The sequence below is a fragment of the Acinonyx jubatus genome, chromosome X, assembly GCF_027475565.1.
Source record: "Acinonyx jubatus isolate Ajub_Pintada_27869175 chromosome X, VMU_Ajub_asm_v1.0, whole genome shotgun sequence".
Lineage (NCBI taxonomy): Eukaryota > Metazoa > Chordata > Mammalia > Carnivora > Felidae > Acinonyx > Acinonyx jubatus.
In genome coordinates, this window is record NC_069389.1 from 38139279 (window position 1) to 38158735 (window position 19457).

The following is a 19457-nucleotide window of genomic DNA, read 5'->3' on the forward strand; positions in this document are numbered from 1 at the left end:
CCTCCACCTCCCCTGGCTCAGTTCAGGTGAAAGGAAGAGAGTTCACTATTCTTCCAGGTGGTGGTGTAAGTGCAAAGAATCTTTTTTTTTTGGCGGGGGGTGGGGGGGGCATATTCTACATTCTAATGAGACGTGGAGATTTTTTTCCTAAGAGCGACATCAAAGATGCGGCACAACATTTCTCTACCTCTGCAACCGAAGAACTGGAAAGCCCGGATTCTGAGGCACTACAGGCTGTCAAATGGTCTCTCAAACACTTAAATACTTAGTCTGAGGACAGCATAGTTTTCGTATTCTAATTCCTTGCTCCAGTTAATACTGCTGCTTCACAAGTGATCTTAAAACTTAACACCCTTGTTGTTATGTTCATGGATCTCGTGGGCCAGTTATTCAGACAGGGCACGAAGAACGTATGGGGCTTCAACCTGGAAGATTCTGTAACCGGGGGGCTGGACTTACGAGAAGGGCGTTGCTCACCAGTCCGATGCATGGCAAGAGCCACGACCTGAGGTCTCAGTTTGGGCTGCCCATGAAATAACCGCCTGTACACGGCTTCTCCATGTAGCCTGGGCTTCACAGCATGGCGGCCTCAAGGCGGTAGAACTTCATACGTGGTGAGCCGGGGCTCCAAAAGCCAAGGGTCACAGCGGACAATGCAGCAGCCCCGTCACCATCTTCTCTGACCTGGCCTCAGAAGTCACACGGCATCAATTCTGTCACCCTCTATTAGTTACAAGTAAATCACAAGGCCACTTAAGATTCAAGGGGAAATGGCCCCACCTTCTCAGGGGAAGGAGTGCCAAGTTCACACTGCAGATAAATATGTTGGATGGGAGATACTGTTGAAGCCATCTTTGGAAAATACAATCTGCTGTATGCACACAGTATACAGATTCCATCAGTTAATATGGTAACTGGTATTCGGCATTTCTTGTTCACTGGGATGTTAATTTATTGAAAATACTTCAATTCTCAAGAAGTGGGAATGTATTACGTGAGGAAATTATTTTTTTAATGTTTATTTTTGAGAGAGAGAGAGAGAGCAAGCAGGGGAGGGGCAGAGAGAGAGGGGGACAGAGGATCTGAAGCGGGCTCTGTGCTGACAGCAGAGAGCCCTATGTGGGGCTCGAACTCACGAACCATGAGATCATGACCTGAGCCAAAGTCAGAGGCTCAACCGACTGAGCCACCCAGGTGCCCCTGAGGAAATGATTGAAGATTATAAGATAGAAGAAAAAAATTTAAAACTCAGCATTTCAGCCTCTTTGGCAAAAGAGGATTTACAATTTTAATAGTCAAAACCGTGCCGCACAATAAGAAAAAAATGAATGGGTAAGACACGATCATTAATTTTAAAAAAAAATTTTTTTAATGTTTATTTATTTTTGAGAGAGAGAGACAGAGCATGAGTGGGGGAGGGACAGAGAGAGAGGGAGACCCAGAACCCGAAGCACGGTCCAGGCTCTGAGCTGTCGGCACAGAGCCTGACTCGGGGTTCGAACTCACAAACCGTAAGATCATGACCTGAGCTGAAGTCAGACGCTTAACCGACTAAGCCAGCCAGGTGCCCCAGACACTGTCATTAATTTAATGCAAATTTAAAAATCATAAAAACTCTTTCATTTTAAAATCATAATTTAAAGCTCTAAAGTTATTATCTATTTTAATATGAAGTATTCTGGCTCATAAGAATTTCAAATGGACATTTTAAAAAATTTGAGTAAACCTCCACGTATGCCTCATGCCATGCACAGAATTTAATTTGCGAAAAATCCTAAACTTAAAAAGGAAAGCTAAAATAATGAAGCTATTACAGGGAAATATAGGAGAATATCTTGGTGGCTTTGAAGGAGCCAAAGAGATCTTAAACATATTACAGAAAGCAATAACCATTAAAGAACAGAGTGGCAATTTGCACTTCATCAAAACTGAAAACGCAAATAGTGCTCATCGAAGGACGTCACTGGGAAAGTGAATAGGCAAGCCAGAAACTGGGAGCAAAGTATTTGCAAGGTAGGTATCTGATAAGTGATTAGAATCCAGGAAATACAAGAAACTCCTACAGTTCAATGATACACCGCCAAACGACCGTAAAAACTGGCAAAAAAAAAAAAAAAATGGAAAAGACACTTCACAAAAAAAGATCTACATATTAGCCAAAAGGCATGTTCAACAATGTGGCTCATCAGGAAAATACACAATTAAACTACAGTGAGACACTACTACATATCTACCAGATGGCTTAGATGAAAAAGCTTAACGATATCAAACGGTGCCAAGGTTGAGAAGCGACCAGACTCCTCATACATTGTTAGGGGGAATGTAAACTGGTACAACTACTTTAATAAAAGGCGTGGCCATTTCTTAAAAACCTAAACATACACCTGTGACCTAGCAATTCCATTCCTAGGTATGTAACCAGGAGACATAAAAATGTATGTTAAGGAAAATAATTGAGTAAGAAAGTTCAGCATACGTTTAGTTATATTGGCCAAAAACGAGATATAACCCAGATATCTGTCAGCAGGGGAAATAATAAACAGGTGATGGTATATTCATACAACGGAATACTACTTGGCAATGTCACGGAATGAATATACCCAACAATATGGATGAATCTCAAAAATCATACCAAATGAGAGAGGCCACCAAAGAATACATACAGTATATTTATATGGAGTTCTAGAACCGGGGTGGGGTGGGGGGAAACGATCTACCGTGGGGAAAAAAATTAGAACTGTGCTTGCTTTCTGAATGGAGGATACGGGAAAGGATTGACGGGGATGGGGCATGAGGAAACTTTCTGGGGTAATGATAATATTCTATGCCTTAACAGAGGCTTGGGTTGCACAGGTGTATGCATTTGTCAAAACTCAGTAAACGATTATAGGGATCCCATAAGAAGAGAGAGAAAGGGGGCAGAAAGTTTATTTGAAGAAATAATAACTGAAAACTTCTTTAATCTGGGGAAGGAAACAGATACCCAGATCCAGATCCAGGAGGCCCAGAGATTCCCCAACAAAATCAAGCTGAGGAGGTCCACATTAAAACGGCAAAGAGTAGGGGCACCTGGGTGGCTCAGTCGGTTAAGCGTCCGACTTCAACTCAGGTCATGATCTCACGGTTTGTGAGTTTGAGCCCCATGTCGGGCTCTGTGCTGACAGCCCGGAGCCTGGAACCTGCTTTGGATTCTGTGTCTCATTCACTCTCTGCCCCTCCCCCGCTTGTGCTCTGTCTCTCACAAATAAATAAATGTAACAAAAAATTTTTTAATGGCAAAAAGTAGTGATAAAGAAAAAAATGTTAAAAGCAGTAAAAGAAGGCAGTTACATACAGGGGAAATCCCATAAGGCTATCAACAGTTTTAGCAGAAACTTTGCAGGCCAGAAGGGAATGGCATGATATATTCAAAGTGCTGGAAGGGGGGTGGCTGGCTGGGTCAGTGGTAGAGCACGCAACTCTTGATCTCAGGGTCATGAGTTCAAGCCCCAAGTTGGGGATAGGGTTTACATTAAAAAAAAAAAAGTGCTGGAAAGGAAAAATCTGTACCCAAGACTACTCTATCCAGTAAGGCCATCATACAGAATAGAAGGAGAGAGAAAGTTTTTCAGACACACGAAACTAAAGGAGTTCATGACCACTAAACCTACAAGAAACATTAAGGGGGATTCTCTGAGTGGAAAGGAAAGACTGTAAGTGAGAGTATGAAAGGCAGGAAACACAAACACAGTAAAAATAAGTATATCTGTGAAACTCAGGGATTCATAAAATAAAAGGATATAAAATATGACACCATATACCTAAAACGTGGGAGGAGAGGAGTAAAGGACGGGTTCAAATTTAAGCAACCATCCCTATTTAACATAGGCTGCTATACGCAAAAGATGTTACATACAAACATAACAGTCACCACAAATTAAAAACCAGTCATAGATGAGAATAAAGAATAAAGAGAAAGGAATCCAAGTATATCACTAAAGAAAGCCAACAAACCATGAAAGAAAGCAAGAAAGAATGAGAGAAAAACTACAAAAACAACCATAAAACAATAACGAAAAGGCAATAAATAAATTTATTATGTAAATACCTGCATTTATCATGTAAAGGATTTACATTACTTTGAATGTAAAAGGACTAAATTCTCCAATCAAAAGCAGGGTGACAGATAAAACCCAAGATAAAAAACAAGACAGATAAAAAACAAGATTCACATAGAAACTAAAAAAAAAAGGGGCGCCTGGGTGGCGCAGTCGGTTAAGCGTCCGACTTCAGCCAGGTCACGATCTCGCGGTCCGGGAGTTCGAGCCCCACGTCGGGCTCTGGGCTGATGGCTCAGAGCCTGGAGCCTGTTTCCGATTCTGTGTCTCCCTCTCTCTCTGCCCCTCCCCCGTTCATGCTCTGTCTCTCTCTGTCCCCAAAATAAATAAACGTTGAAAAAAAAAAAAAAAAGAAACTAAAAAAAAAAAAAAATTAGAACAGCTCAATGAAACCAGGAACTGGTTCTTTGAAAAAATAAATACAATTGATAAATCTCTAGCCACACTTAACATAAAAAAAAAGGGGGAGAGATAGAGAAAGAATGTCAACAAAATCACAAAAGAGAGGAGAAATAACAACCAACATCACAGAAATATAAATAATTGTAAGAGAATGTTATGAAAAGTTACATGCCAACAAATTGGACAACCTGAAACAGGAAGAAATAGAAAATTTGAACAGACGGATAACCAGCAAGGAAATCGAATCAGTGATCAAAGAATTGCCAACAGGCCAAAGTCTAAGACCAGATGGCTTCACAGGTGAATTCTACCAAACATTTAAAGAAGGGGTAATACCTATTCTTCTCAAACTCTTCCGAAAAAGAGAAAAGGAAGGAAAACTTCCAAACTCATTCTATGAGGCCCGCATTACCCAGACACCAAAACCAGATAAAGACACCACAAAAAATGAATACAGGCCAATATCTCTGATGAACACAGATGCAAAAATCTTCAACAAAATACTAGCACACCAAAATCCAACAATACATTAAAAAAATCATTCACCATGATCAAGTGGGGTTTATTCCTGGGTTGCCAGGGTGGTTCAATATTCGCCAATCAATCAACATGATACATCACACCAATAAAAGAAAGGATAAAAGCTGTGTGGTCGTTTCAATAGATGTAGAAAAAGCACTCGACAAAGTACAACATCCATTCATGATACAGCCCTCAACAAAGTAGGTTTAGGGGGAACATACCCAACATAACAAAGGGCTTATATGAAAAACCCAGAGCGAACATCATACTCAATGGGGAAAATCTAAGAGCTTCCCCCATAAGGTCAGGAATCAGACAAGGACGTTCACTCTCGCCACTTTTATTCAATCTCGTACTGGAATACCTAGCCACAGCAGTTAGACAACAAAAAGAAATAAAAGGCATCCAAACTTCTAAGAAGTAAAACTTTCATTATTTGCAGACGACACGATGGCATATATAGAAAACCCTAAAGACTCCACCAAAAACCTACTAGAACGGATGAAAAAATTCAGTAAATTCAGAGGATACAGAATCAATGTACAGAAATCTGTTGAATTTCTATATAATAAAAATGAAGCAGCAGAAAGAGAAATTAACAATCCCATTTACAATTGCACCAAAAATAATAAAGTACCCAGGAATAAACTTAACCAAGAGGCACAAGGCCTGTATTTTGAAAACACTGATGAAAGAAATTAAAGATGACACATAGAAATGAAAAGACATTCCACACTCATGGATTGGTAGAACAAATATTGTTAAAATGTCTATCCTACCCAAAGCAATCTACACATTTAATGCAATCCCTATTAAAATACCAACAGCGTTTTTCACAGAACTGGAAGAAACAGTCCTAAAGTTTATATGGAACCACAAAAGACCCCAAATGGCCAAAGCAACCTTGAAAAAGAAAAGCAAAGCTGGAGACATCACCATTCCAGACTTGAAGTTATACTGCAGAGCTGTATTAATCAAAACAGTATGGTACTGGCACAAAAATAGACACACAAATCAATGGAAGAGAACAGAAGACCCAGAAATAAACCCACAATTATATGGTCAATTAATCTATGAAAAAGGAAGAAAGAATACAAAACAGGAAAAAGACAGTCTCTTCAACAAACGGTGCTGGGAAAACTGGTCAGCACAAGGATGAAACTGGCCCACTTTCTTACATCATACACAAAATTAAACCAAAATGAATTAAAGACCTAATTGTGAGACCTGAAACCATAAAAGTCCTAGAAGAGAGAACAGGCAGTAATCTGACAGTGGCTGTAGCAACATTTTTCTAGATAGGTCTCCTGAGGCAAGGGAGGTAAAAGCAAAAATAAACTATTGAGGCTACATCAAAATAAAAAGCTCCTGCACAGTGAAGGAAACAATCGACAAACCTAAAAGGCAACTATTGAATGGGAGAAGATACTTGCAAATGACCTATCTGATAAAGAGTATCCAAAATACATAAAGACCTTACGCAAATCGATACCTAGAAACCAAATAATCCAGTTTAAAAAAATGGGAAGAAGAAATGAACAGACATTTCTCCAAAGAAGACATCCAGATGGCCAACAGACACATGAAAAGATGCCCAACATCACTCATCATCAGGGAAATGCAAATCAAAGCCACACTGAGATACCACCTCACGCCGGTCAGAGTGGCTAAAATGAACAAATCAGGAAACTACGCATGCTAGAGAGGATGCGGAGAAACGGGAACCCTCTTGCACTGTTGGTGGGAATGCAAACTGGTGCAGCCACTGTGGAAAACTGAATGGAGGTTCCTCACAAAGAAAGAGAACTACCCTATGACCCTGTACTCACACCACTGGGTATTTACCCCTGAAATACAAAAACACTAATTCAAGGGAATATGTGTGCCCCTGTGTTTATTGTAGCCCCTATGTTTATTATATTTACCTGCAACAGCCAAATTATGGAAGCAGCTCAAAGGCCCATAGGTAGGTGAACTGATAAAGAAGATGTGGTACAGAAATACAAGGGAATATTATTTGTCTGTAAAAAAAAGACTGAAATCTGGCCATTTGCAGCAACGTGGATGGAGCTAGAGAGTAGAATACTAAGCAAAACAAGGCAGCCAAAGACCAATACCGTATGATCTCACTCGTATGTGGCATTTAAGAAACAAAACAAATGAGAAAAGGAGAGACAGAGAGAGAAGCAAACCAAGAAAGAGACTCTTAACTATAGAGAACAAACGGATGGTTGGTGACCAGAGGGAGGTGAGTGGATTACGGAGGGCACTTGTGATGAGCACCGGGTGCCATATGGAAGTGTTGAATCGCTACATTGTACTCCTGAAACTAATAGAACACTGTATGTTAGTTAACTCTACTGGAATTAAAATAAAAACTTAATTTTAAAAAAGCAAAAAAAAAAAAAAAAACCCTCAGTAAACGTACACTTAAGGTTTGTGCGTTTCATTGAACATGAATTTTATAGAAAAAGAAAAGAACTGTAAATAAATGTTAAGCATGCTGAAATATCTAGAGGGAAGGTAACTGATGTCTACGACTGTCTTTGAAACGCACCACAACTGAGATGTTAACGGATGGATAGAGGGATGTAGAAACAGAAATGTGTAATAAAGCAAATATAGTAAAATGTTAGTGATACACTTAAATAGTAGGTATGTGAATGGTCACTCTTCTGTATCCCTTCCCCTTCAAATTTTCTGAGTGTCTTAACATTTCCCTAAAATGTTGGGGGGATGGGGCGCCTGGGTGCCTCCGTCGGTTGAGCGTCCGACTTCGGCTCAGGTGACGATCTCGCGGTCTGTGAGTTCGAGCCCCGCGTTGGGCTCTGTGCGGATGGCTTGGAGCCTGGGGCCCGCTTTGGCTTCTGTGTCTCCCTCTCTCTCTGCCCCTCCCCGGCTCATGCTCTGTCTCTCTCTGTCAAAAATAAACATTAAAAAAATTTTTAATAAAAAAATTAAAATAAAATGTTGGGGAGAAATGAATGGGTAAGACCTCATCGCTAACTTGATAAGCATTTGAAAATTATAAAAACTACTCCATCCCAAAATTTAATTTAAAAGCTCTGAGTTTTATTAACATTAATATGAAATATTATGGCCTGCAATATAAGAATTTTAAGCAAAAGCATATTAAATTTATCCCACTCTAATCAATAATCAGAGCAGAGCATCAAGTGGAAGAATCTCACACCCTGTTCTAGGATTCTGAGCCTCTTGACTTTTGCTCAGTACATCCTGCCAGCATTTGTCATTCGTTCTTTCTGGAAACTGAAGCAAGGAATCAAAAACATTCAGTGTTTTTTGCCCAGGATTTTTGCTTTATTTGTTGGGGTTCTATTTGTTTTTTTAGTTTTTTTTTTTAATTGCTCATTGTTAAAAAAAAAAAAAAGTATGTGTCAAAGAATGAGGCATGGTCTGTTTCAAGCCGCTTGAAGTGCACCCTGCTGGGATGTCTTCAAAGGATACACAATCCTTCAAATAGTTACGTAAAAATATATGTACGCATAACCTTCCGGTATTTTCATAAAAAGGATCATATCACACAGACTTCTGAATTTTGCCTTATCTACACAACCACACAACTTCCATATGGCGGCCGTTAGTGTTCACCAATCTCTGGTTTCTCTCGTTCTTCTGCATACAGGGGCAGGGCCATGTGGCTAGTACGGGTCACTGCACTGAGAATGTAAACGAGATGTAGCTCCTCCCAGCCGCGCATCTGTTGGGCTGGACCCTCCAAAATTCTCTCTCCGGCCCACTGATCAGCGACATTCAAGGCAGGGGCTGTTTTGTTAGCCTCAGTCCCTGTGTGACTGCAATGAACAGTGTTTCCCCCACAACCACAATGGAGACACAGAGTGAGAGGGAAATCAACTTTTGTTGCTTTAATTCCCGGAGATTTGGGGGGGGGGGGGGATTAGTTGTTACCGTAGCATTACTTAGCTACTCCTCACCGATACACTGACTATTTCTTCGGGTGTGCATATGTGGTCTATTTCATCCTTTCTTATGGCCAAATAGTACTGTCTTAAACTGATGCAGTAGGATGTATCCAACGATTCCCCTGTTGTTGGGCATTTGATGTTTGCATGTGTCTGCTATTACGAAGCGTGCCGCAATAAATATTACGTGCGGGTGTGCGTGCACACACGAAGATCTCTTACAATCCACCGGTGAGATTTTTTTTTCTGAATACACAAATTTCTGAGAGTGCGATTACTAGGTAAAAGGTTCTAAACATTAGACAGATATGCCAACTGTCCTCCCAAAAAAAAGCTGAACAAATTTAAAATTCCCATCACTAGAAAATGAGAGTACCTGTTATCCTATATGCTCATCTGAAGTCAGTTATGTTCTTTTTTTTAAATGTTTTTACTTATTTTGGGGAGAGAGAGAGCAAGCGAGCGAGGGAGGGGCAGAGAGGGAGGGAGGCACAGAATCCAAAGCAGGTTCTAGGCTCTGAGCTGTCAGCACAGAGCCTGACACGGGGCTCGAATCTGTGAACCATGATCGTGACCTGAGCTGAAGTTGGACGCTTAACCGACTGAGCCACCCAGGCGCCCCAAGGGGTTTAAAGGCTATTTGTGTTTCTTCTGTGAACTGCCTATTCGAATACTGTGTCCTTAACTCATTTTTGTCTGTTGATTTTATGGGAGATTTTCATAAATCCTTAACGTTAATTCCTGGTTCTGTTATTAGTTGTAAATGTCTTCTCTCAGTCTGTCCCTCATCTTTTGAGTTTGCTTATTGCTATAGAGAAACATAACATTTTCCTGTAGTCAATACGGTCAACTTTTCCTTTATGGCTTTTAGAAACTGCCCTACCACAAAATAAAAAGGCATTAAACGTTGCCCAATCAGTGGTCACAAGAGCTTTTATTAATAATCCGTTCTTTCTCCATTGGTTTGAGAAATTCTCCATCTCTTACATTAAAACCCATAAAAATGTGTCTATACTGTATTTTACTGGTATCTGGGTTTATTCCTCTACTAGTAGGTCACAATGTTTTCAAATATTACAAATGATATAAAGTCTGGTCTCTAGAGTTTCAGATTCTACTTTTTCAACATGTTCTCAATACTCTAATTTCTTTGAGGGACTTCATAATCTATCAGCCAATTTCTCTCCCCCAACCCTGCAAAACAAAACCACATCTAACAACAGCAACCACCAAAATCCACATTGTAATTCTGACTGCAACTATTTCAAACCTACAGATTAATCTGCACACATTAGAATTTTGACAGCAGGGGCACCTGCGTACTTCAGTCCGTTACGTGTCCGACTTTAGCTCAGGTCGTGATCTCACGGTTCGAGAGTTCAAGCTCCACATCAGGTTCCGTACTGACAGAGCAGAGTCTGCTTGGGATTCTGCCTCCCTCTATCTCTCTGCCCCTCCCCTGCTTGATCTCGATCTCTATCTCTATCTCAAAATAAATAAAACAAACAAAAAAAAAAGAATTTTGACAACTGTTTTCCCATTCAGGGATATAACAAAGCTTTGAAAACTGTATTCATTTTAGTCCTCCACATTTCTTGCACAGTTTATTCCCAAGTATTTCATAACTTTTGTTGCTATACTGAATAGTGCCCCCCCCCCTTACATAACATTTCCTAACTGGTTGTTACTGGTACAAAGCCAATCTACTGCCTTTTGTATACTTTCCCTGTATTTAGTTACTTTCTTGAATCCTCTTATTAGTTTTAACCATTTTTAAATTTAGTCTTCTGGATTTTTAGGTACACAATCATATTTAGGTTGTAATTTAAAAATCAGCCTTCAGTTCTAATTTAAAAATCAGCCTTCGGTTCTATGTTGGGCTATTTATACAGTGATTCCTAAATGCCGGTTTCCATTATATCTGGGGTAACAAAATAATGCAATCTTATGGTTGGAAGGGACGTCATAGTGATCTAATCCATGGGTTAGTCAGGTAAGTACCTACTAGGATACACAAGTAAGATACACGGGAGAAGGTGTTAAGACAATAAGGAATTCCAGAGCCTGGGAAGAAATGCAGAAAACAGGCTACCACTCTCCTCCCAATGGACTGCTTCTTGCCATGAGGAAAAGTAGGGCTCAGTTTCATGTTTTTCAATAGGCGCTAGGTATGTAAGGTTTTTTTGTTGCAATTCCTAACTTTATAAAACATTAAACAAAAGCCAAACTAAATACAATTGCCAGCTTCCGATCTAGGAACTTCACTGAAGCTAATCCAATACCCTCATTTAAGGCAATTGAAACTCAGAAACAAACGTGTGTCAGAGATTGCAAAAGTAGCAGACTGTAGGCGAGGGCTTTGTATTCTGTTTAGCTGTTCGGTGGGTCAGAAAAGTATTTACAAAGTGCTGAGACCACGCAAGTGTTTTGCTTGGTCTGGTTACAGATGGAGTTCAGTACCTGACGTCCATGTTTTATGTTCTCTCTCTGGCTCATCTTGGCTTGGATTTGCTATCATGGCAAATTAAAGGGTACCTTTTAATATTTTTTTAAGTTGATTTATTTTGAGACAGAGAGTGAGAGAGAGAGAGTGCACGCACGAGCAGGGAAGGGGCAGAGAAAGAGGGAGAGAATCCCAAACAGGTTCCATACTGTGAGCACAGAGCCCAATGCAGGGCTCAAACCCATGAACCAGGAGATCATGACCTGAAGCAAAACCAAAAGTCGGATGGCTGAACCGACTGAGCCACTCAGGCGCCCCCGAAAAGGGTACCTTTTACATCACCCTTCCATGTTGGGGGAAATTCCCCTATTGTGTCCCCCGTCGCTCAACATGGAAGTCAGAGCTCAATTTCCCAGCCTTTCTTGCAGTTAGAAACAGGCGGGTGACCTGGGCTCGGCCAATCAGGGAAGCTTGCATAAGACTTTGACTTGGAAGGGATTAACGGGGGGGAAACCAGGTAGGTGTAGACCATGTTTGGTTTCAGCCAGTTTTCAGCAGTGGCAAAGGACGCCAGAAGTGGTGGTTAAGGGATGGCTGTGGTAAAACCGAGTTCTTGGCGGTGGTAACAGAGGCCATTTTCCCATCAGACAAGTTCTCGGGGCCCAGTTCTGGGCACTGTTCCTAGAATTTAGTTTCAGGCTTATTTCTCGAGTCCTTCCAAAGATACTGTGAACTACTCAGGATCCTTTTAATAAAATTCCTTTTCTGCTTAACTAGCCAGAGAAGATTCTGCTTTTTAAAAAAACTAAGCCCTCACCAATACAAGGAACACCATCAGGCGGGGACAGAATCAAATCAAAGATCTTGGTCTTTTTGATTCCCAGGCCAGTGTCTTTCCTATGATGTCACCTTATTTATACTTAATGCTTTAAGGAAGGTTCCAAACGTGGTTTTCAAAAGATATATGCGGGGGCTCCCATCTCAAAGATACGTTATGAACACTGTCAAAATGTCTTATTTGGTTCATGATGAGAGTAGACATTCGAGCACTTTTGGAATTTGTCTTCGTTTCTGCTTTTGTTCATAGAGATTCGTAGACGAGTCGCTTCCCTAAAAGATGTCAGACTTACAATAAAAACACCCATAACAATGTACGCAGAGTTGTTCAAATAAAGATAGAGCGAAACCACATCAAGGGAGAGATAATTGTCTGAGATAAATCAGGATGAGATCATTACAATGTTCTAAGCACCAAATTTATAATTCTTCTTCCTTGAAGTAAAGGACACTAATGGGGCAGATTATAACAATGTTTCCCAACCTTGGTCCACCAACAATGACGTTTATTTTCCACCTTCATGGCCTCCAAGTTTCTCAAGAGTTTCTTCCAACCTCATTTATTAAACAATGTTTTCAATGACCTCATCCTAGATAAATCTACAACCTAATTGAAATACTGAAAATAAGACACAGATTTCTATTACTATGTTTGGTGACACAGAGTGGCAACTGTTGGGACAAAGGGTTTTCATTTTCTAGTGCCCGTTACATACTACAGCATGCTACAAAAAGAACTTTCTGTACGTCATCAGATTTATTCGTTGCCACAGCTCTGTGTAGCGGGTATCAGCATCCCCATTTTACAGGTGAAAACATTGTTCGGCAACTTGCTCGAGGCCGCCAAGCTGACAAATGGTAGAGTTGAGATTTGGATTCAGGTCAGCAAGTCCAAAGTCACATCTATTTATATTGTACTACCTCTCCCAGGAAGAATTTTAATTTTACAAGAGAGAAAATGTTCTCGAGACTCTCAATCTTAGAAGGGGTTTATTACATGGATGGTCACAGGAAATCTCCCGACCTTATAATTGACGAGGGGTGGGGGGGTTCTGAGGGAGAACTATGTAACAACTTACTATGTGCATTGAGGCCTCAGACACTGGGTCCCGGAGGTATCCGGGAAAGACAAAAGGGTGAGCCGGGCATGGGCCTTGCCCTCTGGGACCTCTCCCCAGGTGGGGAGAAAAGGTGAGCACACAGAAAACCAAAATATACACTGGCTACATAGGGCAGGTCTCGCTTCCAGTAGGTAGGTCAAGGCTTGGGGAGGGGGCCGGAGAGAGGGACTGACCACACCTTCCCTGGCATGGGGCCCTTGCTGCCGCTCTGAATGCAGGGCCCACATGGGGAAGCCTCACCCTGCCGTGTTCCCGGTTACGCAGAACACTGGACCTTCCCAGCTCCCTGCTGAAATCTGCCCATCGGGCATCTGAGGCTCTGAGAAGGGCCTCTCTGCACGTTCCTGGGTGACAATCAGCGACCCTCAGAGGCCAATCTGACAGACCCTGAAGAGGCATTAACTAGTGACCCCCACAGGGCAGAAGAGAAATATTCCCTCTCCAAACTGCCTCCTGTTTTCACCTGTCCCTGGGTTCCTTCGGGTCATTTTGGAAGTGAAGCCTGGAGGCCTATGCCACAATCCTGTCTCTGCCTGCCTACTCTACTCTTGCAATGCGCGTAGTTGAAAGGGGAACACTTTACGAGTGTATCTATAAACGAACATTTTAAGGGTTTTGGAACGGCAGCGCCTAGAAAGGGCCTTAGAGACCATCGTGCGGGCAGAAGTGAGGCGCAGGTAGGTGAAGTTGAGTTGCGCAGGTCATTTGGCTAGTGAGGATCAGGCCTGGCTCTCTCTGGACTCCCTTACAGTCAGAGACAGACCGCCCCTCCCCAGTGCAAGGCAAGCAATTATCTATTTGTTCACTGCAGGCTTTTGACTGAACGGTCCCAAGAAATAGGGCCACTCGTTAGATTATTCAACAAACATCTACTGTGCTTGGCAGGAGCCAGCGATGGAGGCCAGGAAGTAAACAACTCAACAGGGGCTACCCGTGGGTAGTAGACGAAATGCATTTGGTACCACGTGTGGCCCATAGTAAGTGCTGGATAAATGGGGACTTCTATAAAAGTCTTCTTGTGAGGTGAAGTAAGGCGCGGGGGCAGGCAAGGGTCAGACGATGACCAAACTCACACAAAACACCAAAAGGCCAGGATTTGCTCTGGAGACAACGAGGATGCAGGATTTAGAGGAGAGGAATGACATCATCAGATTTCAGGAAGGTTCCTCTGGCAACACTTGGGCGGATGAGAGTAAAGAAAAGGAGATTGAGCTGCACAGTTCACAAGAGAGTCTAAGTGAACGGTGGTAAAGAGCTGAGCCACAACAATGAAGCTGGGGTTGGAGAGAAGTTAGCTTAAGAAGCAGTTTCGGGGGGGCCTGGGGGGGCTCAGTCGGTTGAGTGTCTGACTTCGGCTCGGGTCATGATCTCACTGTTCATGAGCTCGAACCCCGCATCGGGCTCTGCGCGGACAGCTCGGAGCCTGGAGCCTGCTATGGATTCTGTCTCCCTCGCTCTCTGCCCCTCCCCCACTTGCTCTTTCTCTCTCAAAATAAAAAACATTAAAAATTTTTTTTAATTTTTATTTTTTGTAACGTTTACTTATCTTTTAGAGAGAGAAACAGAGCGCTAGCGGGGGAGGGGCAGAGAGAGAGGGAGACACAGAATCCAAAGCAGGCTCTAGGCTCTGAGCTGTCAGAACAGAGCCCCATGCGGGGCTTGAACTCACGAACCGCAAGATCATGACCTGAGCTGAAGTCGGATGCTTACCCGACTGAGACACCCAAGCACCTCCCAAAAAATTTTTTTAAAAAGAAGTACAGTTTCGGGGCACCAGGGTAGTAGCTCAGTCGGTTGGGCATCCGACTTCGGCTCAGGTCATGATCTCACAGTCCGTGAGTTCGAGCCCCGCGTTGGGCTCCATGCTGACAGCTCAGAGCCTGGAGCCTGCTTCCAATTCTGCATCTCCCTCCCTCTCTGCCCCTCTCCTGCTCATGCTCTCTCTGTGTCTCAAAATAAATAAAAACATTAAAAAAAAAAATAAGTATGGGGCGCCTGGGTGGCTCAGTCGGTTAAGCGTCCGACTACAGCTCAGGTCACAATCTCGCGGTCCGTGAGTTCGAGCCCCGCGTCGGGCTCTGGGCTGATGGCTCAGAGCCTGGAGCCTGCTTCCGATTCTGTGTCTCCCTCTCTCTCTGACCCTCCCCCGTTCATGCTCTGTCTCTGTCTCAAAAATAAATAAAACGTTAAAAAAAAAATTAAAAAAAAAATAAGTATAGTTTCAAAGTGGGTAGGAGAGGTCAAGACAGAAGAGAAGACAGAGAAAAGTAAGGTCCTGGCCCTGGGCCCTGGGCACAAGTGTGGTGGCTATTACCAAGATAGGGTCCCCAGGTACAACTTTAGAGGAGAAGAAAATGAGGTCAACTTAGAAAAAGTTATTTTGGGATGCCTAAGGCACATCCAACGGGGAAATGTCCTGGAGGCATTCCTATTTCCAGATCTACAGCTCAAGAGAAGGGTCTGAGCTTGAGGACCGAGTAGGTAGAAATCAGCCCTGAGGCAGCAGTCAAAGCAGTGAGGGCAGGATGAGATGTGGCCACTCAACGAATTTTCATTCTGGCCCTACTACGTGCCAGACACTGTAAAAAGTGCTGAGGCTCAAGCAGAAAACCAGGAAGGGAGTGTCCCTGCTCTCGGAACACACACCCAGACATACACACGAAAATAAGTGAAAAGAAAAACATGAGCTAGTGAGAGCACCCAGAACTACATCTTGTGTGGTGTGACGGAGACTGGCTGTGAGTTCCTTCGCCTTTGCCTGGGAAAGGGTGTAAGGAACAAAAGAGAGAGAGGTGAAGGGGCGCCTGGGGGGCTCAGTCGGCTGAGCGTCCAACTTTGCCTCAGGTCACGATCTCGCGGTTCATGGGTTCGAGCCCCGACGGCGCGGACAGGGAGGAGCCGGCTTCGGGTTCTGTGTCTCCCAATCTCTCTGCCCCCTCCCCCCTCGCGCGCTCTCTCTCTCTCTCAAAAATTAAGCTAGGGGCCCACAAGCACAGAAGGCACAGTGCCTGACCCCAAACATGTCGTGTTGACCAGGACGTCCTGCCTCCTGATCTACATGCTCACCTGCAGACAGTGCCATCAAACCAGAACCCCCCCCAGGAATGATTCTAGCAGTTTGGCATTCCGTTCAGGAGCTAACTAAGACATTCACTGAGCCCAGCGCTAGGTGCCCAGGATAGGGCCGTGAATAGGACCGTGGAGGTGCCTGGCCCTCAGGAACCTTCTCCGTTCTCACAGGAGAAGACACCCAAGCACACACGCGCCCATACGGCTGTCCAAATAGAGTAGCTGCGAGTTGTACTAAGCGCTGTGAAAACTACCGACGGAAGGGTAAGGATAACAGGGAGTGACAGGCTTTAGGCGGGATAATCAGAAAGAAAGCCCCGCCGAGGAAGTGCCATTGAAGAGGCGTCTTAGGGGAGCCTGCGTGGCTCAGGAGGTCAAGCATCCGACTGCGGCTCGGGCCATGATCTCACGGTTCCTGAGTTCGAGTCCCGTGTCGGGCCCTGTGCTCACAGCTCAGAGCCTGCTTCGGATCCTCTGTCCCCCCACCCCTCTCTCTCTCTGCCCCTTCCTCACTCGCACTCGCTCTCGCTCTCAAAAATGAATAAGCATTAGAAAGAAAAAAAAAAAAAACGCTCTTAAGAGGAGTCTTGGAGTTTGCAGTGAAAAGGACCATGGTGTGGCACAATCTGCGTTCCAAGCAGAGGGAACAGCGCGCGCATAGGTTTGGAGGCGGGAAAGCGCTTGACGCGTCTGAGAAACTGAGCGGCAGCCAGCAAGGCCAGAGGACAGGGCTGGGGAACAAGAAGTGATAACAGTGGAAATACAAACAGAGTCACAACACTCGGGGCCCGGGCTGGCTGCACGAAGATGTCTGGGTCTTACCGTAAGCACGATGGCAGGGCACTGAAGGGTTCTGCCAGCCGGGCATGACCTGATCTGGTTTTCATTTTAAGGGATTCCCGGCCAGGAGAGGGTCTAAAGACGGGGGCGGGGAGGGGGAGGCGGTGCGGGGGGGGGGGGTGCTGGTTCCTTCTGAGCACCCGACGCCTCGAGGCTGTCCTCAATCACACAGCCTGGCGGTCCTTTATTCCACCCACGGTGAGGGGTCAGGCCTCCATCTGCAGAGCAACTTTTCAAACTCCTTGGATCTCCTGCCTGGCCCAAGTGCCTCCCCCAAAGTCCCATCAACTCTCTAAAGTGTTTCCAACGGGCTCTGCTAGAGTGTTGGGAAAACGATGCTTTTCCAAAAAGGACACAAAATAACCAAACGAAGCCACTGCCTCATCTCTGATGGAAATGTGTTTCCTCCCCTACTGCTTTCCATTAGTCCACGGCCTAAGCCATTGTCTTTGCTCTTTTCTCTGTCTCCGTTTATTTTCCAAAAGGCCACAAACATGTGCACTACTACGAACAATAACAAAGAGCCATGAGTTCTTATTGGTCCCAGAAGGTTGGCGATGCCAAACAACAAAAATATGTCCCGACCGCTTCTCTCAAGAGAACATTTCGGGGACACAAAAGAGCTCTGTCAAAACAACACGGGAGGCTGGGGGGCACTTTGGGCCTGACGGTGGCCTCGGGTCACCAGGTACTGATGCAACAGGCGACTCCAGACGCAAAGTTGGAAGACCTCCCTGCCAGCCTCTCCTGGGCTCACATCCTCATTGGTCGGCAAGCGAGTTTCCTAAATAGCTCTCAGCCACTATTGTTTTCAGGAGCCAGAATTCTCAGCCTAAAGAGAAAGTCCTCTTTGTCCTCCCACCCGTGATTTAATTTACATTCTCCTGAACGCTCCATTCACTTCGTTTTCAAGGCTAAGAAGTCTCACAATTGTACTAGATCCTGAATTTGAATTTCCCTGGGTTTCCACCGTTTGGCAATTTGCCCGGGGTCAGCCACTGGACAGTCCCAGAATTCAGCTCTACCTCAGAGAAAACCTTTATTGCCCATGATCTCTTGGTACAGTTCTAACTACTGCCGTGTATTTTCCCCTCGATTTCTATATTTTAAGGTTTTTCAAAACGTATGTATCACCTCTTGCCTGATAATCAGGACAAGTTTCCACTCTCTTTTCCAACTGGATGGCATTCCTGGGGAGCTGGCCCTTCCTTTGTTCCCCAGATTTCGGAGGGGTGCCCTGAGCTGCATTTTCTTCTGCCTCTCTCACTCTGATGCGCTCTCACGGCCACCCCTCAAGCCTTCAACACCAGGATTCACAAGACAACAGAACTTTCAATGCTTTTGTCTCTCCCTTCTTGCCTACAAACTTCTTTTACATGTAAATGCATAGATCTTTACTAGCAACGGGCCAAACTTGATCACAAAGGCATGGACCCAAAGAAATGTCAAGCCGTAATAACAACAACAGTAACAATAATAAAAGTACGTAGTAAATTAGTTAGGAAGCACTAGGGAAGAAACTGTTCTTCGCTCTTTGGGGGGATCTTGAAGGGAAAACAGATTATTGCTAGCACAATTCTGGCTTACCTGAATGTATTATAATCCACTCTCTTTGTAAGCATGGGGTCAGCATTTCTAAATACCTGCTTGAGCTCTCTGGATTTTGATTGTTCTTCTTTCAGCTTTTGTAGGACGAGTTCAATGCTGCTCATAGGAAACTGGGGGGGAGGGGGGGAGGGGGGGAGAGAAGAAAGGAAGGTATTTAAACATGCCTGAGACACATGGGGCCCCGTCTTTCTGATGGCCAGCAAAGAGACTCCATGCTCTGAACTTGAAGGCAGCTGGGCACGGCTTTCCGTGGAGACCAACACAGAGAAGACAAGGCTAGAATTAAACCTCTTCAGTTACGGTTTTAGGACAACGAGTGGCACTGGCTCAGGCCCAGATCAGAGAGAAATGAGCTTAAGGGACAGTAAGCCACAGGAATCAGAAAACAATGTCTCCTCCCACCTCAGCCTTCTCCCCTGAACCCTTGGACGTTGGCCCAACATGTCGGGAGACCCTAATGGAGAGAATGGGGATTCAAAGTTGGGTAAGTAGATCCCCATTTTCTCCAAATCTTAAGAGTGGGTCCCCCAGGACTAATGGCCACCAGACGATGCACTGGGCAGAGCCCGGCTAG

General features: G+C 44.0%; 1 protein-coding gene across 2 annotated transcripts in view; it reads right to left on the bottom strand.

Moving 5' to 3' along the window:
• EFHC2 (EF-hand domain containing 2) overlaps positions 1-19457 on the bottom strand; it is a 200531-nt gene that overhangs the window by 61568 nt on the left and 119506 nt on the right. For both annotated transcript variants that reach the window (XM_053202258.1, XM_053202257.1), the window contains exon 11: positions 18863-18993. In XM_053202258.1, the coding sequence (XP_053058233.1) occupies positions 18863-18993 (131 nt within the window). The remainder of the gene's footprint in view (positions 1-18862; positions 18994-19457) is intronic.